This window comes from Protopterus annectens, chromosome 3.part0 (assembly GCF_019279795.1).
Source record: "Protopterus annectens isolate FY-2018-M chromosome 3.part0, PAN1.0, whole genome shotgun sequence".
NCBI lineage: Eukaryota > Metazoa > Chordata > Ceratodontiformes > Protopteridae > Protopterus > Protopterus annectens.
In genome coordinates, this window is record NC_056731.1 from 1,253,411,379 (window position 1) to 1,253,438,515 (window position 27,137).

Sequence of the window (27,137 nt, forward strand, 5' to 3'; positions counted from 1 at the left end):
TCTTGATACACTAACAAATGCTTATTTCTGCCTAGGGGCTTAACAGTAGAAAAACATAGAAATGGGCATGCTTATTTGGCTAATTGAGATGGTTGGGATCCTTTACAGCTACGCTCTTAACAGCGCTCAACTATTTTCTCTTATCACCTTACTGTCAGTTCTCTATTATTAACAAAATTCTAATGCATTACTTTAGCATTTTTGAAAATATGTTTTGTACTTTCTAAGAGGTATTTTCCTCAATCAATCTCCTTTTAAGATCTCTACATGGATTTTTTTAGAGAAACTGATTCTTCCTCTTTTGGCACCTCCTGCTACTGAAGAGTTGAATGCTTATCATGGAAAAATCTTTTTATAGTAGCCATTACTTTAGTTAGAAGAGTATCTGTGTTACCTGCATTGCATGGTATTCCTTCATTTTGTGTTGCCATAAGAACATGGCATCATTGCAAACAAACCCAGCTTTTATGCCTAATGTAGCCACTAAAAAAGCATTTTCTGCATTGTATGGATATCCATAGATGACTAACATTTTATGTGGAGAAGAACAAATCCTTAAGGATAGATTCACAATTGTTTAATTCACAATTGTTTATATTTTTTCCTAAAATGAAATGTAGATATAAATTATTTAAAACTATAGATGGTTGACTGTTTGACTGCTTGCATTCAATTTTGTTATGAAAACACATTAAACCTTTGTCTACTCTGTATCCAACAAATTCAGCTAGGGAAGTGGTTACCTATTTCTCAAAATTGCATTGTTATATGATATTTGTACAGCAGGATTTACCTATGCTCAACTGGATCATATGTCATCCTCCAATGAATTTGTTTCATTGTGTGATGCCCGTGCCCTAGCCCAGCCATCAAGGAGCCTCAATCCTCACCATGAACACCAGAGAGAGCATCTCATATATGAGGAAAGGATAACAAATACACACAGTAAAGTGCAATTTCCCTTAAGAGCACATAGAGATCACAGTCACTCCAGGGTTGGTTGCTCCCTTGCTGTCTACATAATTGTTATCTTGCACCTGCAGGAAACTACATCAATAAAATACATTCCATATGTAAACTCTAGTAATTATTCCTTAAGTTAAAACAATAGGCAGGGTGCTTCACTCCAGACTCATTGACTCCAAATTCTAACTTCAAAGGGACAGACATGAAATGCTTCACTTAGCTTTCTTTACAGCAGAGGGCAATGTTTCTACATTGTTTTAAGTTCAACATTTCACAGCATATCCTTTCAATTAAGAAAACAAGCCTATAATTCAACATTCATATTTATAAATGACAGAATTATGTATAAAATTCTATCTAGCTAGGCTTGCAGCCTTCACATTTCTCCTCCTCCCCCCCGGAGAACTCAAGCAAGTTTTTCAAGTGACCCTTGAGAAATGCTGCTTGACAGAGTTAGGTCTATCTGAGTGTACCTACCCCATTCCCTATCTTGAGAGCCCATCTGCATTGGCATTGCAACTCCCACTGTGGTGCTGCACTGACATATCATATGCTTGCAACCCTAGACTCCGTCTTAGCAACTTGGCATTTTGCTGGCTGGCTCTGTTTAACCATGTTAGAGGATTGTGATGTGTCATAACAGTGAATTTCCTTCCATACAGATAAGGTTGAAGTTTCTGCAATGCCCACACTATGGCTAGACATTCCTTTTCTACAGCTGCATAGCATTCCTCCCTGGTTGGAGCCTATTACTGAGATAAACCATTGGGTGCTCTTCCCCTTCTGAAGAAATCTGGCTAAGTACAGCCCCCACCCCATGGTTTAAAGCATCTACCTGCACAACAAATTATTTGCTGTAATATAGACTGGCTAACATATGGGGTCCTCCCAATGCTTCTTTAAGCTTCTGGAATGCGTGCTCACATGCTGGGGTCCACACTATCTTATCTGGCCTGTTCTTCCTTGTCAGGTCTACGAGGGGAGAAGCTATGGTGCTATAATTGGAGACGAACTTTCTGTAGTACCCTGCTGTCCCTAAAAATGCCCTCACCTGCTTTTTATTAACAGGTGCAGGCCGTGACTGAATGGCTTCCACGTTGGCAGGTTCTGGTCAAATCTTACCACTCCCCACTCTATGCCCTAAGTAGGAGACCTCTGCCATACCCACCTGACATTTGCTCGGTTTAATAGTCAACCCTGCCCTCTGTAGTCTGCCCAGCACCTCCCTGACAGGCTGAAGCTGCTCTGGCCAGTAATGGTTGTAGATGGCAATATTATCCAGGTAAGCAAGGACAAACCCTCCTGCTCCTGCTAAAATATGATCTACCAGCCTCTGTAATGTTGCAGGTCATTCTTCATCCCAAAGGGCATCTTTGTGAACTCATACAAGCCAAAAGGAGTCACAAAGGCTGACTTCTCTCTAGCACTGGGAGTCAATGGCACCTGCCAATAACCCTTGGTAAGATAAATGGTTGTAAGATACTTATCCCAACACAGCTGCTCTAGGGCCTCATCTGTCTATTTAATTTCCTGTACTCAACACAGAACCTGGTGCTGCCAACCTTCTTTGGCACTAGCAAGACTGGGGAGGCCCAGTGACTGTTGGACTCTTGAATCCCCCCTAGTTCCAACATCTCCCGTACCTCCTCCCTCAGAGTCTGTTTGATTCTCTCAGGCACTCTATAAGGGACATGCCTAATAGGCCTTTGGGGTCCTGTATCCACCTGGTACTACACCAGGTGGGTGCACCCTAGTTTTCCAGTGAACATGTCCCCAAATTCCTGAACCACTGCTTGGATTTCTCAAACCTGGGTAGGAGATAGCTGCTGGGGCATTTCCACCCCTTCCACTGAGGTGTCAGCCCGAGTCTCACTGAGGAGATCAGTTATCAGATCTCCCTCAGACTCCTCCTGAAATCCACTTGAAATACTCAACACAAGGGCCTCCCTATCATGGTAAGGTTTCATCATGTTAACATGGCACACTTTGTGCCCCTGCTTTCTGCCTAGCAGTTCCACCATGTAGTTAACATCACTTACCTTTCTTACCACCTTGTAGGGTCCCTCCCAAGCTACTTGCAGCTTGTTGTGTCTGACCGGAATGAGAACCATTACCTGCTGCCCCACAGCATACTCTCTAGCTCAGGCATTCCTGTCATACCACACATTTTTCTGTTGTTGGGCTTCTGCCAGGTTCTCCTGGGCCAAGCCCATGAGTTCCCTGAGACTTGGCCTGAAGTGTAGGACTTATGCCACAACAGACTCCTTGTGAGACTCGCATTCACCTTCACACTCATCTCAAATTTAATCTAGAGGTCCCCTCAACCTATGCCCATACAGCAACTCAAAGGGTGAAAAACCTGTGGATTCCTGGGGAACCTCTCTGTAAGCAAACAACAGATGGGGCAAATATTTGTCCCACTCACTCTTAAACTGATCTGCAAATGCCCATAGTATGGACTTGATTGTAAAGTTTAAACTCTCAACAAGACCATTAGTCTGGGGATTCGAGGGGATGGTCTTCATGTGCTTCACCCCACAGGACTTCCACAGACAAGCCAGCAGGTCTGACATGAAATTGGCACCTCTGTCAGTTAGTATTTCTTTTGGGAAACCTACCCTGCTGAAAATCTCTAACAACACATTTGCCACCTTCTCTGCCTCAATGGAGGACAAAGCCACTGCCTCAGGTTATCATGTAGCACAATCCACTACCACTAGGATATACTTTTTCCCTGTGGAACATTGGGTACTCAGAGGACCCACAATATCCATAGATACCCTCTAAAATTGCTCCTCAATCACAAGCAAAGGCATCAAAGGAACTCTCACCTTGTCTCTTGCCTTGCCTACCTTTTGGCACTGCTCACAGGTCCTGCAGTACCCTGTTACATCTCCGGAAATTCCAGGTCAATAGAAGTTCTGCATAATTCTCTTCTTTGTACATTTTATGCCCATATGACCTGCAAAGGGAATATCATCGGCTATGGCTAGGAGCACCAGATGGTAGGCTCTAGGCACTAACAACTGCTGTACTCTCTCACCTTCCAGCCCTCCCTCAGATGTCCACTCTCTGTATAGTAACCCTTTGTCCCAGTATACAGATTCCCTCTTTCTTTGAGAATCAGGTGCCTCCCTAGCTACCTGCCTCAGGCCTTGCAATGTAGGATCTGAGAGCTGAGCCTGTCTCAACTCTCTCCTTGTAACCCTTCCCAGCTCCCCTTCCACAGGAAGTCTGGCATCCTCTGATGGTGGTGCCTCACTGTCAGCCTGGGTACTACTACTCACCTCTGCCTTTGCAGTTACTCTGTTCTAGGGAACATCAGTACCCACAAGCAGCTGTGGCTCACATTCAGTCTCACTGCTACAGAGTAGCTCCCTCCCTGAAGTAACTACCTCAGCAGTCCTAGCTGTAAGTATGCAGTCTGTCTGTGTCTCCCACAGGCTACCAGACCCACATGCTTGTCTCCTAGCCTAACTGCATGTAACTGTATAAGCACATGGTACTGCCTCATCCAAATCCTTCCCTATCAGGACATCTGCAGGATGGTAGTTTGGTACCCCTGTTGTCTCAGGACAACCTACTACTGGCATTTTGTCTTTCCCACTTATTTGCTCCCTCACCTTTGGTTTCCCACCTTGCCTTCATGGGCACCTGTATGCCCCATGGCCCCACTGGTTGCATTCAAAACATTTAACCTTAGCTCGTGGACATGTATCTGGATTAGTGGCTTCCCCTGCTACTGGCAGATTCAGTTGTGGCAATCTGTGCTGCCCACCATGGGTTCCTTTAGACTCATGAGCAGTACCTGGGGTCCTCTACCTTTTCAAGGCTGCCCTGTTTGCCAGGTATAGGTCTCCCTTCTTCCCCAATTCATCTGAAGTAGCACATTGTCTATCAGCTAACCAGATCCTTGTGTTCTCAGGCAAAGTGCTAAGGGCTTGTTCCCTCATCAAAAGGTCTGCCACTCCTTCAAAAGTGGTGACCTGACATCCACTCACCCACCTATGGAAATAAGTTCTCAATTTAGCAACATATTCACACACACTTTCATCTGCCTTGCGTCTATGCTCATAAAACTCTTTCCTATATGTTTCAGGTGTTAGCTTAAAAAACTCTAATAGACAATATTTTACAGCAGTATAATCAAAACATGCAACATCAGACATTTTAGATAACACAGTTGCAGTTTTACCATGGAGCAAGGGGGTCGGGAACCATATCCAGAGCCTTTGGTCAACATCATACTGTTTACATACCCTCTCAAACATATGAATGAAACTATCAAAATTATACCCCTATTTAAACTGTGGAAGAAATTTACTGACCTTTTGTGCTTCTGGCATCTGGTTACTCCCTTCCACATTACCTCCATGACTCTGGCAAAGAGTCAGCATCTCCTTCTCATGCTGCCTCTGCCTCTCTTTTTCCTTAGCTTCTACACATAGCAGTTTCTCATTCTCCTCACTATCTAGACACCTCAGTCTCTCAGCTGCTTCTAATTCCACATGCCAGGGCTCCAACTCACATCTCTTTAGCTCCAGCTGCATTTTTAAGTCCACTGCAGAAAGGTTGAGCTGTCCTTTCTCCAAGGGTATTATATCTCCACTGCCAGTCTGATTCTCCTCCTGGCTGCTGTTTTCTGATGCAGCTATAACCAAGGCTGAAATCAGATCTGCCTTAGATTTCCATGCACCAGTCCCCTAGCCTGGCACATCTCTGCCAGCTGGCTTCTTGTTAGCTTTCCATACTCCTCTGTTGACATGCTGTCTGCTCACCCTGACTAACTAAGCTAACAAAATAAATAAAACAATTGTGATCTGAACTCTGAGTATTCACTGTGTAGCTGATTTAGAGTACAAAACACCTTCAAAGCTCACTGTACACAAGCTACAGGGATTCAATCTACCCACACCACTACAAGCCAATTATTATTTGCCACCTAATTAATATGTGAAGTGGATATCCCACCACTGCCACCACAAATGTGACACCCGTGCCCTGGCCCAGCAATCAAGGAACCTCAATCCTCACCACTAACACCAGAGAGGGTGTCCCATATATGAGGAAAGGATAATAAATACACACAGTAAAGTGCAATTTCTCTTAAGAGCACACAGAGATCACAGTCAGTCCAGGGTTGGTTGCTCCCTTGCTCTCCAGGTCCCCAATAAGTCTCCCCACTGGCACAGCTATAGGGCCCAGATCTCAGCCAGCTGGGCAAGCTAAAATCTCCAGCACCCTCTCTGTCCAACCAGTGCTTCATGTCCCTGCCCAAGTAGCTGACACACACACACACACACACACACACACACACACACACACACACACACACACACACACACTTTGAGATAAGAGTTTACACAACCACACAGACACTTCTGGGGAAGGCTGGCACAGGTTCTCCAGCTGTGCCCCTTTTACCCAAACTATACTGTAGAAATCCCTGCCACCACCCAGCTAATATTTATCAGCTACTCAAAGGCCCTTAAAAAGGTGTCCAATTATTACTGTGCAATATTATTATCCAATTGGTAAGTGTAACTAAACAGTCAAAGCTTATTAGAGTGACTTGGTACAAGATGCTTATATACATGCAATGTACTCTTAGAGCTTAAATTATCTCAACACAAACCAGCCACAGTTAAAAGGTTTTAAAATATTTAATAATACATAATTAAAACCTCAAGACAATACTTTCTACTACACAGTGCTAGTAAAGAGTTCAGAGATCACACAGAAATACTTAAAATAATTCAGTAGTACAGTTCTGACATCACAGAAAAACACTTAGTCTAATCTTTCTAGTTCGTAGCTATTTCTAAAAGAAAACACAAGTCTAAGATAACTTACATATGAGTAAGACAGTGCTGTGAGTTGGATAGTCAAGACAAAAATATTTAATTTAATGCCTTCTGATTCTCTCTGTTTAAATTGAAATTGCAGTTCTGATAAACATTGCATAATTTCACACTTTCTTGGTGTTCCCAGGCTAACAGATACTACACAATTGTTATCCTGCACCTGCAGGAAACTACATCAATAAAAGACATTCCATATGTAAACTCTAGTAATTATTCCTTAAGTTAAAACAATAGGCAGGATGCTTCACTCCAGACTCATTGACTCCAAATTCTAACTTCAAAGGGACATACATGAAATGCTTGACATAGCTTTCTTTACAGCAGATGGCAATGTTGCTACATTAGTTCAACATTTCACAGCATATTCTTTCAATTAAGAAAACAAGTCTGTAATTCAACATTCATATTTACAAATGACAGAATTATGTATAAAATTCTATCTGGCTAGGCTGGCAGCCTTCACACATTGATTTTTTTTTGCACTGAGTTGTATAACTCAGAACAATAAATCAAAAAAAATATTCACCTTCACTATGTGCAAGCTGGCCACTCAGACCTCATTTACTTATAGATGTACCTACTTCTTGATCATACATCAGTAGGAAAAATTAAGAAACCCAACTGAAGTTGATCACCAGCTTGCACAATAAAAGTCAAGGTGGTTTCAATAAATGTCAACAAAAGGAAATCACAATAAAGATGACAAAATGGACTACACTTGTCAGTTTGTACAATAGTCATACACCATGTAAATGGGCTTTACTAAATACTTCTGTAAGACAGTACAAGCTCAATGTGAGCTCTATATCTAGGTTCTGGTCCCTGAAATGACCCAGTCCATCGTATGTTTAGTATTTTGAGTAGTGGCTTGGGATCAAGATAGAGCTGGCAAGGGAGAGAAGAATGAAGGGGCAGAGCCTGTTGTTCTCTCTTAGGCAGAGATGGAACAGGTGAGAGAGGTGCACACTTGGACTTACACAAAGGATGATTTACTGACTGAGGCTGAGAAAATTTCATGTTGTGCTACTGTGTAAAATGAGCAGGAGTTGTCCTGCTAGCACACATCCTTTGCAAAAGTGTGAGACAGACTAATGCTGATGGCCCATGTACTTTCCATCTACATATCTAACTTAGCATGCAGGGGGAAAGGGGAAAAAAGTAATTCACACCTGAGAAGGTAAAACCAGCTCACTCCCTACCCTCTGGCTCTCACCAGATGGGACATGAAAGGAATAGTTAGGATCCACAAGCAGGAAATAATGGGTCATAGGTCTCTCACCTAGCTTGAGACAAGACTGGCTCTTAGCTTCCATGAAACAAATAGGCTAATGGGTGAAGGTAGGGGAGATATCAAACAGGTATAGTAGAGGGTAAAATGAAATGGCCATTGTAACATGAAAAGTTGGATTTTTAAGCACAATAAAGAAAGACTACAGTTGGCACTTTGGATCAAATCTTAAGTTCCTGCACTTTGCCAAGTATGATTAAATATGAATCCACATGGCTCAACATGGCGTTGAGGTAGTACAGGATATTTTGTATCATTACTTACATTTTATTTATGGAATGCAGTGCTAAGTACTAGCCAGGTTCAATGACATTGTTTATACCTTGTGTAAAAGTATAAGGTCCAGTCTAGCTAAGGACAGCTATAGTGATTTATGCAAAGTGCTGTACCCTGCATTTTAGTAATGAAGTATCTGAACCTCAATAAAAGAATGTGGTTGTGAACACTTTATACTGCTATTCATGAGCAAACCATAAAACCATAAATTCTACTTGCTGCACCATGGTGTATTCAGAAGGATATTCAAGACTAAATTTAGGATTGTTGCAGCCTTTAGATGATATTAAAAATTAAGAGACAAAAAAAAAACAGTAAACTAATTTATAGTGAATCACAGTGGCACAACTGGTAGTGTTGCTTCCATACAGCAGGAAGATGTTCAGTTTGGTTCTCAACTGGAGTGCTTTCTGTGTGAAGTCTGCATGCCTTCCCTGGACATGTCTTCCCTATACATGTCTCCCCTGTGTTTGCATGGGTTTTCTTCCCTGTACATGTCTCCCCTGTACATGTCTTCCATATGTTTCCATGGGTTTTCTTCCCTGTAAATGTCTTCCCTGTGTTTGCATGGGTTTTCTTTCCTGTACGTTTTCTTCCCTGTACGTCTCTCCTGTACATGTCTTCCCTGTGTTTCCATGGGTTTTCTTTCCTGTACATGTCTCTCCTGCACGTCTTCCCTGTGTTTCCATGGGTTTTCTTCCCTGTACATGTCTTCCCTGTGTTTCCATGGGTTTTCTTCCCTGTACATGTATTCTTCCTGCATATCTTCCCTGTATATGTTTGCTTCTCTGTACATGTCTTTCCTGCACGTCTCCTCATATATGTCTCTCCTGTATGTCTTCCCTGTATTTGCATATGTTTTCTCTATGTGCTCTAGTTTCCTGCCACATTTTAAAGACATGTTGTCACCTCACAGTAAGATGTTGTCCCATTCGATTCTCAGCTAGAGCGTCTTCTGTGTAGAGATATGCATGAATGGGCGTACCTTTGTTGAAGGTTGGGTGTCAGAGCTGGCAAATCGGCACGTAAAAATCCACTGCCAATCATTAGCAGACCGGAGTTCTGCTGTGGCGACCCCTAACCAGGAAAAGCCGAAAGACACAACAACAACAACAACAACAATATTAGGTGTATTGGGGACACTAAATTGTCCAAAGGTATAAGTGCATGCATTATCATTTGGCATAGTGGGTTAATACTGTTGCTTCCTGTGTCAGAGGTACAGGGCTTGAGACTTTTGGGGATGGTGGATGGCATAACGGTTAAGGTGTTTACCTCACAAATGCAAGATACATGGACTGATTTTCACCTTTGCTCATTGTCTGTTATTGGGCAGGTGTGTAATAGACTGCAGACTGCTTAGTATTTACCTTAGTATGACACCACTCCTTGCCTTGAAAACTCTGCAGATAGTCCATGTGGTACTCTAGCAGTAGATTTTGACTCATATTAGAGAATAAGTGAGCAACAAGACTATAAAGAGCATGCAGTTAGTGCACTGTAGATGGGACCTTCATAAAGATATTGCCAGATACCATGGTCATCCCAATACAAAGCAAAACCAAAACATTTATTAAAACATGCAATTCATGAGTTGAGGGCAGTGAAGTAAATCTTACCTCAGTGTTTCATTTAGCTCTAATGCTAAATGAGACTGCTTATAGTTCCCTGACACGCATAACAAAAGATAAAATAAAGAAGCAGATGCCACAGATAACCATATCTTATTTACTGCTCAGAGACTACGCAGGTAATTAACAGAGCATATACCAGGTTTTTCTATTTTACTTCTTTCTTGTATTATGCAAAACTGGTTAATAAGAATTTTGTCTTGCAGACAGGAGAAGGGTACATGAAATACATGAAAAGCAGCAGTTTCAGTGATAAAATGTTTAAACCATGTGAGAGTAAGTGGCAAATCCAGACTCAACCCCAAATCTGAAGATGGCTAGGTAGGAAAACAAAACCAGGAAATAAATTAAGATAAGGTCAGGTAACTTGCAAATAGAACTATTGAGTCAGAAGTAGAAAGAGAAGACAAGACAAAATTGTCATGATTTAATGCCCTTAACAATGTGTGCTAAAGGTGATGGCAGGTGTTCGAGGAAGAAAATGAGACAGTTTATTGACAATAAAGGTTCACATCTAACATTAGTGGTAAGCAGTCCCAAACGGTGTAAGGAGATAAATACTAGATGATAAACAGTATTTGTGGATTGACTCCTTTTAACTAATCCTGAATTAACAGTGAGAAATCACAGCATTAACCTGGTGAGACCCTTTTCAAACTATACATTGAAAAAGTATAGTACACAGATATGCAGAGTGGAACTTGGTGTATGCCCCTCACCCCTCACCATCAGAGCAAACTGTGGAATCTAAATTAATGAATGCATGTGACAGTCTGAGGTGGCTATTGAAAAGACTGGATAGTTCCTGGAAAATGGCTGTAAACTGCTATGGTTTATTATTCTTAGCAGCAGCTGTTATGAACATTCTGATAATAACTGAGCTGCTTATTACAGCATTTGATCAGCAGTATGCAGAAATTAACTTGATTTCCTTTCTGCACTGAAAGAAAATTCAGAAGTTTACATTTTTAAAAGGATGAATTATTTGTTATAAACTAATGACCAGAGGAATTGTAAGATTGCACAGTGAGTAGCACTGTCACCCCTCATCAAGAGGTTCTCTGATTTGATTTTCGGTTCAGGTATCTTCAGTGTACAGTCCATATGTCTTCCCTGTGTACTCATAGGATTTTGCTGGGTACTCCCATTTCCCATATCACAGAGACATGCCATAGATAGTCAGGTGAGTCTGGGTGTACATATGGTGTGTGTGTGTGTGTGTGTGTGTGTGTGTGTGTGTGTGTGTGTGTGTGTGTGTGTGTGTGTGTGTGTGCGTGTGCGTGCGTGTGCGTGTGTGTGTGTGTGTGTGTGTGTGTGTGTGTGTGTGTGTGTGTGTGTGTGTGTGTGTGTGTGTGTGTGTGATATGGAAAAAAGGCCTGGCAATCTACTTCTGATCCCTACTCATGTAGTAAACTAAGTGGATAGTGATGGCTGTTCTGGTGGACACTATAGGAGCTGGATATGTGCAGAAAAATCCAAAACATCAAAAACAAAAACAAAAAAAAAGAAACAATTAAAAAATGAAAACAGTTTCATATTATGATCCATTAACCAAAATCCTACCACTAAATTCAGCCATACTTTTTCAGAATTGTGGTAACACTATGGAAAGGTTATTTCCAAGATAATGTATAGAGCTGGATTTAGGGGGATTCTTCCCTTATATCATTCTCTTGTTCCCTACCTCAAGTGCCCAATGTCTATTGCTGAGTCTGCTTGCCCCCACCATAAGTCCCAGACTTCATCCATAGAGCTGGGGTCAATATGGATCTTAAGGGCATCCTGGGGATGGATGGTCAGGCCATTATATATCTACCATTGTGTTTCTTTATTATGCCCTGCTACATCTTTTTCTATTCCCTTCATCTTCTTTAATTATGTCTTGAGGGTGGGAATGCAATAGGGACATACTGAGATATCATACTACCTTCACAGCAGCTTATTCAATGACCCCACTCTAATACCCAACTTTGAACATCTCTTGTTCATGACCCCAACCTCCACCAGGGATTATCATGTAGGAATCATCCATGAGACTGCCTGCTCAAGGTTAAGAACTTCCATTCTGCCCTGCTGCTCTTTCAGTCACCTGATACACTAATTGAACCCTGGTCTGTTGAGCCATAGTATGGGCTGTATCCCTTTTTGCCACCAGAGTGGCACAGTTAGGGTTTTGGTTAGCATGCATTAGTAAGAATGGGCATGAAAGATTCACCCCTCATCTGCACCTTACTAAAGCATGATAACCATAATCCTAACTCTGTCACTTTCACTAACCAAAGCCCTATACCTTTCCTTAGAAAAAACCCTTTCTGTAGCACTACCACTGCACAAGCGACTCATACAAACACTACATATAACAACACATTTGCACAACATTAAATATGTTCCCTTCAATAGCCCCTCCTGTAACCCTAACCTGCAAACACTTGTTCACATACACTCCCACTCCCTAATGTCAACATGTTTGGTACATCTGAATGTTTCAGCAATCAGCATTAAAATCTCAAACCCATACTAACATTACCTTTAAGCACTCACTCTTGTTTTTCTAGATTAATTTTTCAATAACTTCACTCAGTCGATGAACTGAGGATTCGATAAAAGTGACATATTTATATCTATATATAAATATAGATATAGATATGTGTATAAATATATATATATATATATATATATATATATATCTATATATATATGTGTGTGTGTGTGTGTGCGTGTGTGTGTGTGTGTGTGTGTGCATATATAGAGAGATAGATAAAAAGTAGATAGATAGCTAGATAGATAATTTGCTTATCAAAACTTATGCTTGCATGTGGCAAGTGGCAAAGAAAAACTCGCCTTCAGTGTGCAGCTGTTATAGACAATTTGCATTCATTATCTCACAGCCTATCCATTCTGATTGATGATATTAAATCTCAAATATGAAAGTAACACCAAAAGACAACATGAAGTTTATTTTCAGATGCATTCCTGCTGTATAGTTTCTAACTTTCCTCCCTTGTACAAGCACTGCTAACATTTTCAGTTTTACTACCTGTGTAGCATTCTTTAAGGGCAAACTGGTGGTTGTAGGGTTTAATTAACTCATCTTATAACAATAATCTTTATGAAATGAAAATTAATTTCCAAAACAAAACTGCTTCTTTGGCATTAGGCTGCACTTATACAACATACTCCTCAACTACTGCATACACATCCCTTATTTTTTTCAATAATTTTAAATTTGATTTTAAATGGCCACAGTACTAAAAACCTGATGTTTTCTAAATACAAAAATAGTTTTAATAAATTATGTTAAAATCTCCTGGGCTGCTTAATTTTTATAACAGATAATGATCAACTATAATTGATGTAAGTGCATATGTAATGATGTGTGGTATATGGAAATCACAGACCCCAGGTGGTGGGAGGACAGCATCAAATCAGGCATAAATAGGAGTCAGTGCTCTAAAGAATTGTGCACTTTTTGTTTTCTTTACTTTACTTATACAATTTCTGCAAGATTAATATATGTTACAACACAATGTAATGCTGAACACTGCAAAAGAGTATTTTCTGTTTGGTTTTAAAATGTTTATTAATTTATCAATACTTTCAACAAAACATTCAGCAATGTACTATTGTTGCTCTTATATATTTGTTTAGTAAATACATTCACACAGTTTTTAAGGTAATGTTGTTTATATTTGAACACAAATTGATTATATCTTTCTGTAAGTTATTTTTTTATTTCACAAAATTTATCTGATGCCCATTAGGAGAAAACAACACTCATTGATTTATCTAAGGGCTTGAAATGGCTATGACCGAAGAGTTTTTGAAAGCTGATATAAATAATTCATTTGCCTTTGTGCAGAATATATCTGACTTTCTCAGTGAAGACCCCTTTTATTTGCAAAGTTCTCCATATTTCTCTAAAAGTACAGAAATAATACTGGCCATTAGCATCTCACTGATGGTTTCGGTTACAGTAATTGGAAATGGGCTAGTTATTTTGGCATTCTTCCTGGAAAAGAAAATTAGAACACCAAGCAATTATTTCCTGCTTAATCTGGCTATCTGTGACTTTTTTGTGGGTAAGTAACTGTATTAGAATTATAAAGAAACTCATAATTATATTATTTTGTTCCTGAAAAAAAATGTGTTGCTTTAACAGTACATAGGCATATTACCAACTAAATGTAACTGAATGTAGAGGCAGAAAGTAGAGAAGTAAATTTTGCAAGATAGTTAACTTCTTTCTATACATCATGAAATGATTAAGATTTGTCTGTTTATTTCAGAAGTTGAAAAACTACTTGAATTTCAGACTTTTAAACCTCCTTCCTTAAAATTAGATTATACACACATTCTGTTATAAGGGAATTAAAAAAACTTCAGGTACTGGAGGAAGGTTTCTCTACCCAGATAAAACGGTGGGTGTAAACATTGCAAATGTAACTGACACTATGAGATTACACTCTTTTCAAATGAGGATACACCAAGTGAACGTCTCTTCCAGAGGTGCAGTATCTTTACAACTAATTATATTTAGAAATGGGATGTTAGGACAAAGCCCTCCATGTGGTGTTGGTGGTGGTGGGGGTGTGGATCATTCACCATGTAAACATCGGATTTTGAATTTCTCCTCAAATGAATTGTTTTTTTTTTTCAAGTGCATTTCCATTTACACTACTGAAAAGGAACCAAAAGCAAAAAGGCCCTTGACCACAGATGCTCTTTGACTCAGGGATACAGAAGTTTCAGAAAGCATGACCCTATAACAGCACTAAGGCAAAGTTTGTACTTTTTCAGCAATGAAATTCTCAGCTAATTAGTTGATAAAAGAACTATACTTAGGAAAGCTTGTCTCAAAATATGACATGCTTGCTATGGTCTTATTAGAGCTTATTCCTTGAGAAATGTTTTTCTGTTAGTGCAAGACAGGAAACAGTATTCATGACTCTTTGTAATTTAAGTCTCATTGAATGTCAGTGTACATTTCTTCTAAGTCAGATTTTTAATGGATTCAGAAAACATTAGGAATGCTTGATCATGTCTGAACCTGAGCAATTCTTTTAAGTTAAATGAGGTTGCAAAGCATTCTGCATGCAGAAGGAAGGGCAACATTACATTTCCATATCAAAACATCAGGGTGATTTTTTTTGGGGGGTGTGTATTATTTTGAATCATGCACTTATTGCAGAAATGTAGCTTAACTGGAGAATATCCTCTACAGCCATTTCAGGAGGGCAAACATGTTGCCTGGCAATTATATGCATTAAACCATGTCTCAGGAAACTGTTCTCTCTCTTTAAAGTGTGGACTGTATATAGTCTGTGCAGTGTATGAACAGTGCACTGTAAAATGCAGGAAACAGGTCAAGAAGCAGTTAAAAAAACTTGGCATGAGTGCATCAAAAGCAATATGTTGCTAATCGCTAAGAAAGTGACTGTGCTTAATGCATATTTAAATAAACAACAGAGAAGAAACAAACTTGACTCAACGACTCAAAAGTAGCCATATAAAATAAGGTGGATTAGTAAAATTCTGTATTGCTTTAGATAGAGATCATAATTATGTTTCTGTAGAAGCAGAAATACCAATCAGTTTCTTACTAGTGGTGCATTGTTTGCAGTGTAGACACAATCTCCTTTCTTAATTTCTCCAAATCTTTTGGGTTTCTAATACCATGATGGGACTGGACCCCATTCCTAAGTAAAAGTACGATTGAAGTTCATGAAATTAGTATTGTTTCACTTTTGGATGTCAGCCAAAAGTGCTCTTTGCAGCACCCGCAATGTGCCCAGTAATGACTCCTGCAATTCTTACAGAGTTATGTGTATTGGTAGCATATCTAAATATGATTGCAGACTCTGTTTATAAGACCCATTGCTCCTACTACTACTGGAACTGTCTGGATATCTTTCTTCCAGATTAATCTTGTTTCTGCATGCATATTCTGATATTTTATAACTTTGTGTCTGTCTCTGTGTGCACGACACTGTAATCACTGGATGTGGCGAGTTTAATGATCAATGCTACTTTTGACTTCTTTTCTTGGATCACTATATCTGGTTTTCTAGCATCTATCTTTTGAACTGTTGGTAATGGGTGATCCCATGTGATGTAGACATCATCATTTTCTATAATGCTTTGTGACTCATGCTTCCGATGTTTTTAAGCTACTTCAGTACCATAATGTTTGCACAATCCCCAATGCAACAGTCTTGCCACATCATTATGCCTTTCAGTATACAGTTCTTCTGCCATTAGTATGTCACAGCCAGCAACGAGGTGTGCAACAGTTTCTAATTCGGTTTAAAAAAACCTACATTTCTCTGTTTCTCCCACATGTTCAATCAACTTTGTAAACCAACATGTACATAGACCTCTATCCTAGGCCACCAATATTAACCTTTCATCTCTTGCTTTGAATTCACCTCTCCTTAATCATTCCTGCATTCATTCATGATCAACATGAGATTCTTTCAGACTTTTTGTATACTTGCAACTATATTTATGCATTTTCCACATTTCTTGCCTTTTCATCTGGTCCTTCACCTTATATTCTTTCTTTTGTTTTTTGGCACATTCAGTTGTTGCCTGATTTTATATCTACTTCTGGTTTGATTTCCATTCCTGCTTGATGCTGATATGCTTCTGCTAAGTTAAGCAGAGAAGTCATCTTAGATTTATTCTCCTCATGTTTCAAAACTTTCACTACGTTTGGGTCTCGTGAGGTCAGCAGATATGTGTGGAATCCCACAATTGCAGATCTATACATATAATCAGTTTCAAGGAGGCCCATCTCTCCTTCAGAATGGGGAATATATTATCTTGCTATGCACTGATTGTTACAGATCATTTGTGAGCATGAAGCATCCTTCTTGTTTTAATATCTAAGCTATCCAACACATTTGTGGGTTAATCAATCACTCCAAAACTGTAAGTTTGTTCCTAGATGGCAAAGCTGTTTTCAGGATTAATTTAAGTATTCTAAAGTACTCCTTACTAAGTTTTACTCACACTTGTTAATGTTTTATTGCCAATCCTTCATCAATTCCCCAGTATTTATACACTCCCTCTTCTCAATTTCTATTAAATCTCATTCTTGTCCCAAACTGATATTTTCCTGGTGCTACAGTTTTCCTGCTTTAAAGGTTATTTTTGCATACTTATCAAGGCCAAATGACATTCTAATATCATCTGAAAAAGTTTTAACAACCTGCAGCTGTGCTTTCAGTTCCTCATCTGATGAGCTATACAGTTTTAAATCATCAACAAAGAGAAGATGAGAAGTCTTTACAGTTTGTTGTTTTCTAGGAGCCAAATTATAGCAATGGCCTAAACTGTTAAGTAGATAGCTTAATGGGTTAAGGCAAGACAGAATAGTAATGGTGACAGAGAGCCACTCTGGAATATCCCCCTTTGAATTTTTATCCCTGGGATAATAAATTGTCCTTTACCGTGGCTTAATTGCAAAGTGGTCTGCCATTGATTCATGGTCGTTGTAATGTAATCAATCAATGTAGGGTGTATCTTATAAATTTTAAGCACTCTTTTATCCATGAATATGGGATACTATCAAATGCTTTTTTGTAGGTAATTCATGCCAGACTTAGATTCTTCACCGTTTTACAGTTCTCCACTATGACTTTATTTAACAACAAATGGTCTTTTGTTCCACATGACTTTCTTTTATTGCCCTTTTGTTCTATTGCCATAATTGAGTTTTCTTCTAAATTACCATAAATTCTGTCAGCATCAATTCATGTGTATAGTTTATATAATGTTGGAAAGCAAGTTATCGGTCTATAATTCTGTGGGTAGCTTGCAGGTTCACTCTTAAATAGGAGCATTGTTTATCAGTTGTTAGCCAGATTGGTGTCTGTTTGGGGTGCGCATATAAATAGCTCTTACTCATGGCTGGGTCTTCATGCAAAGATGTTAATACTTTTAACCAAAAGTTAGGTACTTCATCTGGGCATGGGTTTTTCCAATTAGAGTCTTTTCTTAACTTTGTTCCCGTCTCTCTGGCTGTTACTTCATCCCATTTCGTATACCTGTATCTTTAAGCTTCTTATTCTTTCTTTTACTTATTTTATCCATTTAGCATCTTTGTTGTGTTTCACAGGATATTCATAGACACTTCTCCAAAATTCATCAATTTGTTCTTTTTTTGGCGGTCTTTTAATTCCTTTTACCTTGTTTCCCAATTTTCTATAAAACTTTTGGGTCATCAATAAATTGCTTATTTTGTACTTTTCCTTTTTATTTATCTGTGTATCATCTAAGTTTTTCTGCCTGTGCTGAAATCTTTAGTTTATTTGTGATAGTGCATGTTAGAGCCTGGTCTGTTCTAATATTGTGCATTGCTTTTATCACATCTATCTTTTTTAGTATTTTTATTGATCTATTCCCTCTTCTATAGTCTTCCGACAGTGACACTTCTTGTCTTAATTGCTTTATATTTTTCTCTATTCAATACTTCCATGATGGTATTTGATTTCTCCCCTTCTTTTGCCTCACTACCCTGTGCTCATGTGGTAAAACTTTATCAGTTATTAGTTTAGCTGCACAGTAACATATCCTGTTAACTTCTGTTATATTGCATGGATCTCTATAGACAGTTCTAATTATTGTGTTCATTTGTTTTATCAGACTTCTGGCTTTTGGGGTTTTATTGACCTTCTACAGTCTATTTCTTTCATTGATCTTAATATATCTATCTATGTCCATTAAATCAAACAACTTTTCTCTTAGCTCATTTTCTTCCAGACTGAGGACACACCCTTTGTTTTCCACTTCCTGCGGGCATTCTATAGAAAGTTCTATAGCATCTTCCTATAGCACCTTCTCTTCAATTTCTTCCTTTGCCATCCATTGCTATGTCATATGGGAACTCACTGACCTATCACTCCTCAACATTCACTGCATCAGAGTTTCCACAGTTTTCTGTTGCTTCCATTGCTGTCTAGCTTCTCCAATCTCCTATATAGACAGATAGCTTAGCAGACTGAATATAAACAGATATATTGTCCTCTAAATTGCAGGTTTCCTCTCTCAATGTAAAATTGTAACTAGTGGGTGACACAGGGATCATTTCTGGGCCCTCAACTGTTTGACATTTATTTTGGAGACTCCAAAGCCAATATCCTATAAGTGTATTTAACTGTCAATTCATGATGACACAGATGCTACGGATCCCTCACCCTGCTCCAAGATTCTCACTACACCTTTCTAAACATACTGGAAAATATTAAGATACAACCAAACACCCTAATACTGGGTGATTTCAACTACCCTGCCATTAAATGGGAAAACTACTCTCGTACCAACACCTTTCCCAATGCTTCATGAAATTCATAAATTCCAATGCCCTGGATCAACTAATCCATTGTCCCACCAGGGGCTCCAATATCCTAGACCTGGTCATTACCAACATGGGAGATAGATGCTCCACACCAGTGATCACCCCCTCATTGGTCAGGTCTGACCATAAGCAAATCACCCTTGATATCCACCTCCCACCCCCACCACCCTCAGTAAGGAAACCTCCGTAAAAAACTTCTCCAAAGCCAACTTCATGCTACTCAAGTCAGAAGTGACAAACTTCATGACACCCATGCAAATGGGAGCTGAAATTTTGACTGCTGAATCCTACACTAAGGCAGTGTACGAGCACATCCACTCGTGCATGAATCGTGCCATCCCAAATAGAAACAAGACTCTGTCCTCCAAAAAAAGGAAGCCAATCTGGTGGTCCCCTGCCATAAACAAACTATACAACAAAAGGAAGAAACTGTTGGAGAAAAGAGGAAAATCTCAGGACTCATAAGACTCCCTTACCAGCCTCAGTAAGAAGCTGAGATCCCTCACAAAATCCTCCAAAACTAGTTACGAAAATAAAACTGCCAAAGATTCCAAAGACAACTACAAGGCATTCTATAGTTATGTCAAAAATCTAAATGGCAATGCTCAGATCTGCTCTGAGCTACAACAGAAGGTCATTAAATATACTGATCCCAAGAATATTGCCAATATACTGGCAGATCTATTTAGTGCCAACTTCATTCCCCCACTCCCCCCTAAAGGGCCCATCTCAATACCAAAAGATTGTCAAATTACGGTAATCATGGCCACAAAGGTAGAAACCGCACTCTCCAAAGCTAAGAATACAGCATCATTAGGACCAGATAACATCCCGGGCTGTGTACTACATGAACTACAAAAATGAACTGGCACCTCACCTAAGTGTCATGTTTAATCATAACCTCACCTCAGGTTTCATGCCCACTGAGTGGCGCACAGCTACAGTTATCCCACTCCACAAGGGGGATCCACCTTGGATCCCAGCAACTACCATCTCATCAATCTGATGAGCCTGATCTGCAAGGGCATGGAACCCATTATCATGGAACTTATAAACAAAGACACTGGCAACCTTCAAACATTAGACCACACCTAGTTTGGGTTCGTGAAGGGCCGATCTTGTCTCCTGAACCTTATTGACTTCTACATATCAGTCTCCAGAGCTGTGGATGTGGGTAAGGCAGACAACACAGCCTATCTGGACCTTGCCAAGGCCTTCAACACCATACTCCACTCTGGAATCACAGATAAACTTACTAAGCTGGGCATAAATCCCTACGTCACTCAATGGGTTGCCAACTGGCTTACTGACAGAACCCAGACTGTAAAAGTAGCCAACTCCAAATCCAGCTCCAGACAAGTGACAAGAGGAGTACCTCAGAGTTCAGTCCTGGGACTGCTCTTGTTTGTCATCTACTGTCTGAAGTACAGGCCAACACTAAGGGACTCTGGCCAACAAAGTTCTCAGATGACTGCAAACTAAGAGCCATTATTGAATCCCCAAATGATGTGGATATTCTACAAAAGGGCCTTACAGAAACAGTTGCTTGGTGCCAGAGCCATGGGCTCAAACTTAATGCCAAGAAATGTATAGTTATCCCCTTTGGGAAAAAGCATGTACCCATGAATTACCACATAGGTGGCAGTACACTAAACACCAAAAGTGTCATGAGAGACTTAGGGACACAGGTGGACAGTGGTCTCACCTTTGATAACCACATCGCCACAACAGTCAGGAAATCCTTCTTTCTGGCACACCTCATCACTAAGGGCTTTTCATCCAGAAAAAGGAGGTCATTGTCCCACTGTACTCATCCCTCATTAGACCCATTATAGAGTATAATGCCCCGTTTGGTATGTACCTCACAAGACATCTGCAACAGCTGGAAATACCTCACTAAAGGAATCACAGGCCTAAAGCAGATGCCCCATGCTGACCACCTAAAAAAAATCCAGCTATACTCTGTGGCATATTGTCTACTCAGAGGCGATCTCTTCTTAACATACAAGGCCATGTCAAACCCAGTGCTGTTTGACATGCTCCACTTAAAGAAATCTCAATCCCTCAGAGCCACACGCTCCAGGGATCTAAATCTTGTCATCACAATGAACAAAACATGCTGGAGGGATAGGTTCCTGACCCAGAGACTCTCCATATTCTGGAATAGACTGCCCATACATGTCAGCCAGAGCGCCTCATTGGCCCTCTTCAAAAGGAACCTTGATGATTGGATGAGAGATAGGAAATTCACCCCGGGGATCACGTCAGTCACCCTGCTAGACAGGGGTCCAGGGAAGTAAATATTGTGGGAAGAAATATCTAGGGAATTATTATGGCTAGGCTTGTATAGGCCCTAGGGCCGATAGCCTAGTACCAACCTATGAACCTATAAACCTATGATTGCAAAGTGGGCACTGTGATCCACTCATCTGTCAATATAAAACAACTCCAAAAACGGATGGAATATTTATAGACATGATGTATCAAAAACTGTCTCAAACTAAATGAAAACAGTGCAATATAGTAGCATTAGGTAGAAAAGTTGCTCTCACCTCACCTCATGTTATAAATGGTACTCCTCTTGAAACAGAAAATGTCATAAAAGACCTAGATACTTATGTGGAAAACTCTCTCTCATTAAATCATGTTTCCACTGTAGACAAGAAATCATTCTATATGCCCCAGTTAATTTCCAAGAGGATATTTTCAAGATCTAAAGAAGTCATCCTACCACTGTACTCTTCCCTTATCAGTCCATTCATCAAATACAATGCCACCTTTGGTATTTACAAATCCAAGCAGATTGCTCCACTGGTAAGGCCTCACAGATTTCTAAACAAGAAAATTAAATGTCTTAAAGTCTTCAAGTACCCAGATACATTAGTGTGACTCTCTGTATACTTATTGCAGGTTGCTGAGAGGTGACCTATAATTAACTTTTCAAGCAACAAAAGACCTACTACTATTTGACCTCATGGTTCTTTACAAAACCAGTGGCTCCACTAACACATTGCTCAAGGACTTAAATCTACACATACAAATAAAACAAAACTTGCTGAAGGGATAGGTTCCTAACTCAAAATGTTCCTAGCCTATGGAATAAGTTACCACCACAGGTCAAACAAAGCACTACTGTGGCTTCTTTTAAGATTAGTCTTCATGACTGGATGGGTAGACACAGACAGACACCAGGGTATTAATGTACAGCCCTGTTCAGTCTGGGAGATGAGCCCTATTAAGTACTTGAAAAGGGTGACAAGAACATGTTTGTCTGCTTAAAGGTATACATGTCTAGGCATTGTTTAGTCCCTATGATTGCTTACCTAGTATGCTCCTATGTTCATATAGATAGATAGACAGACAGACAGACAGATGTATAAAATGGAATGGTAAAATTAATTTGTTTGTACACATACCCAATGATCACACACACAGTATAAACAATATGCTTCAATCACCCTTGTAGTGCTACCCTGCAGCTGCAGCTGTTGAATTGTAGCTACCCAGAGGAACCAGCTTGCATGACTAGACTTTGATGACTAGTGCAATACTTTAACAAACCATGCCATGGCTCCAGATGACATAAAGATAATCACAGAGATGGAAGCCCAGATGTTATGAAAATGAACAGATAATATGCAGGAGTAGATAAAGGACACACCTTATTTCCAGATGTATATGAGTTGTGTTGTACTTCCCTGCTACTAGCCTATCTGCACTAGTCCATATTGTATCCTACTGTCTCCACAGCCTTACCCATGCTGTTACCATAAACCTATTTTGTAGAGTGTGCTTGCACATATGGCAGTGACAAGATATTAGGCACACCATGCTGCTGTGCATCCTGTGCATGGATTTTTGACAGTCTCTTTTGCTCATTGTGTATCTTGCTGTATTGCTATGTGTCATAATATAAGTGTTTCTTGGCACTTGAGTACCTGTATTTGTTTATACACAGGACATATAGTAATGCTGTGCATTGCACTCTGTTTTAAAGTTCAGCACCCCAAAGAACTTGTATATGTTTAGAGAATCAGATGCCCTAACAAATGTCATGTACCCCAATTTTTTTCACTATTGCAAGAAATGGCATATGGTAATGTCATGCTTTTAGGCTTAACTAGTTTTATATATCTTTACATAGGTTCATAGGTTCATACTAGGCTATCTGCCCTAGGGCATTTGTAAGCCTAGCCAGAGTATGTTTGGCTTTTGCCACCCATTTTAAATTAATTTTGCTATGCCCTTTTTCGAGGTTAGAGGTGCCTCTGTCTAACAGTGTCAACAGTGACACAGAGGTGATACCTGCATCTAACACTCTCTCCCATCCACTCATCAAGATTCCTCTTGAAGAGGAGTCAATGAGGACACTGCCTAACCTGGAGAGTTTTTTGTCCTCTGGGTGAGAATTCTGGGTATATGATCGTCCTCCCAGCATGTCCTATTTATTTCAGTGCTGAGGTTCAGCGACTCTCAAGCGTAGTTAGCATGATTTGGATTTTGAGGTGCAGCATGTCCCTTAAATTCCGTCCGACGTGGGGCTCTGGTGGCTCTGGGTCACCCTGAGCTGAGTGGTAGGGTTGCCACTGAGAGGAGGCTTAGTTTTCTTTAGGCAGCATATGGCATCTGTTTGAGCCCACTGATCCTTTGGTGTGGTACTTTTTTGGTCTTTCAGTTTTTCCAAGGTGTTTGGTAATTTGGGGGTATTCGGGGATTTTAGGTCAATTATGGGGGATGAAGGGGATGAGTAAAGAAATGTGAATATCGATGGGATCCCCCTGCTAGATCCCTACATGGCATCCCTGATTGTTAAATGAGTTTTTTCCATGTTTAGTACAAAGGGTATAAAATGTGTTTCTAGTTACTTGGTCTGGGTTGTCAGGTCCCTAATTACTAATGGAACTTTACCTAATTAATGAACCTACTTTTTTGTGTGGGATTACTGGGGACTTTGTGCACACATACACATTTTTTGGCTAGACTCTTGGCTTTGGCGCTCTGGAGGCAGTTGTCTGGGCCTTATGAGGCCCTTTATCTATGAGGCGTCAATTGATGCTTGTAATTATATTCCCAGTTTGAACTTGGTCAGCCACAACAGTCATCATCTGGCCTGAGTCAACCACAGTCCTTCCATGTTGGCTGTAAACAAGAAATATATACCAAACAAGCCTTGTCCAACGCTGGCCTTAAGTGGCGGGGAGTGTGACTGGGGCAGAGGTGGGTTTGTCTCCAGGGATCTGTCCTTGTATCAGTTTGCAACCCATGCCATGGGACATGGTGAGCTTATCTTGTGTCTTTTTCACATTTGTCTTCAGTGGCATACAGTACTGGCATAACTGAGGTTGTTTGTGATCAAACCACACCAGCCTTGGGTAAATCGTCATATACCTACAACAACAAGTCAATTATTCCTTAAAAATGTCACAAAGTGCTAACATGCTGTGCCCTGTAATTAATTTTATATATTCCAAATGTCTTATTCACTGTAATTGTACAAATTACTATCATGTTGCATATCCCAAATAATGTTGTATACCCTCAAAAGCCTTATTCACTGTTGTACTGTATAAACAATATTCTATGCTGCACATTCTAGTTAATGCTATATACCCTGAGATGACTTAATCATTACTTTTGCATATATTGCACAATGTGCAGTACTGCTGTGTTTTAATTTATTTATTTATTTTTTGTACTTTGATGATGGGGTAGTCCAACTAGGACAATGGTCTTTTTTCTGTGGGGAGACCCAAGGTGGTATTCATACTAACTGGGGAAGTTCCGGCTGCGGCATGAGAGAACTTTCCCTGCTCTTTTTGATAAGTGCTATGAGGTCTTTAACATCCACCTACGCTGCCAGGAATTCAGGCAAATTGGGCCATGGTTTGCCCTGTGGTCTAATTAATGCCATATACCCACAAATGCTTTATTTGTATTATGTAATATATGTATTATTACAGTGTGATATATGGCACATAATACTGCCATACTGTGTGCTACTTTTAATGTTACATACCCCCAGATGCCTTAATCATTACTGTAATACAAGCCATGAAGCTTTGCCATTTTCCTTTCATCAGTCTTAATATGCCTATTTATCTCTCTATTAAAATCAAGCAACCCTTCCCTTAGATTATTTTCTTCTAAACTGAGAGCACATTCTTTGATCCCTTCTTCCTGTGGGAATTCTACAGAAGGTTCCAGAACATCTTTCTGTGAGATATCTGCTTGAGCTGTACCCTGCATCATCTGTGCTCCTTCATATGGGAACTCATTTACCCATCACTCCACAATATTGCCTGCATCAGAGTTGCCACTGTGTCCTGCTTTTTCCCTTTCTGTGCAATGCCAACAGAACTTTTGTGCCAGTTTCCTACTGAAAACTCCAGAGCATCATCATGTGACAAGTCATCAGATGCTTCCCATTCCACCTGTTTCTCCTCAGTTTTGAGCCTCATTGTGCCAACATTCTGCAACATTACCTGTGTTGAAAGTTCTAAATAAAATCCTTTACTTAGCAGTTAAATCATAACTTCAGCTTTTACTTCAGCTTTTATTTCCTTAATTTCTCCATTACTATCCTATTTTCTACATTTTCCCTTTGTTTTCTTACTTTTATTTTGTGAAATTTCCATATCCTGGTGCCTTTGCCTGTATTTCTCTTCAAATATCTTTAGTGCTGCTTTTTTCAGTTGATTAGTTTTGCTTTGCCCTTTGCATAAATATTGCACCATATCAAATCTGTTTTTCTTTCCCATGTCTATATTTCTTCCTCAGATGTCTCCTGCTCAAATTGTTTTGCCTTAATTTGGGGACTTATTTTTCATCATGCTATGACATGACCTGTGTTGAACTTTTTTACATTAAATCTTTCATTTCTTAAGTAATACATAACTTCAGTTTTTGTTTAACTTCTACCGTGCCAGTCCTCTGTTCTATGTTCACTCTTTGTTTTCTTATTCTTTGGCATTATGAAAATTTACTTATCTTGGTGCCTTTGCTTATTTTTCTTCAAACACCCTTGGACCTGAGTTTTTTTGTTTGTTTGATTGTTTGTTTTGATTAGTTTGGTTTTCTCCTTTGCATAAATATTGTACTATATCTAATTTCTTTCCCATATCCATGTTGCTTTTTTATAGCTATCAAAAAATTCTGGGATTTGTTCTTTTGTATTTTCACACTTCTTCTGTCACTTCTTTTTCCAGGTGGCCCAAAGTTTCTTTCACTATGTACTGTTTGCCATGGATCTATTGTATTAATGTATGCCATTTACATTTGAAACATTTGATAGTTTTTCTTGTGCAAGTATTTTTCTTTCCTCCAATTTCTCTTTTAATCGTTTTGAAAACTGTAAACTCTGGGCTTCTTGCATAATAGTAACAGTACATAATTGTTTCCTTATCTTCAAAAGTCATCTTTCTTATCTTTATGGCTCTTTTTTGGCCTGTCAATTTTAGTGGATTACTGCGGTGGTGGTGCTGCGGTAGCGTTGTCGCCTCACAGTTAGACGTTGGCCGTTCGATTCTCAGTTAAAGCGTCTACTGTGTGACGACATGCGTGAATGGGCGTTCGCCGTTGAAGGTTGTGCGTTCGGCCCGGCAAGCCAGCATGTAAAACTCTACTGCCAATCATTAGCGGACCGGAGTTCCGCTGTGGCGACCCCTAACCGGGAAAAGCCGAAAGACACACACACACTACTTCTTTCTACAACAGAGAGGACGTTCTTCTTCTTTGTCTGGCCTAGCCCTATTGTA

At 39.8% G+C, this 27,137-nt stretch overlaps 1 protein-coding gene across 1 annotated transcript in view; it reads left to right on the forward strand.

Annotated features, from left to right (window-relative positions):
* Nucleotides 1-13,824: 13,824 nt before the first annotated feature.
* Nucleotides 13,825-27,137, forward strand: part of LOC122797048 (histamine H3 receptor-like) — a 235,185-nt gene continuing 221,872 nt past the window's right edge. Inside the window, exon 1 of the mRNA XM_044065823.1 lies at nucleotides 13,825-14,104. Coding sequence (XP_043921758.1) covers nucleotides 13,825-14,104 — 280 coding nt within the window. The remainder of the gene's footprint in view (nucleotides 14,105-27,137) is intronic.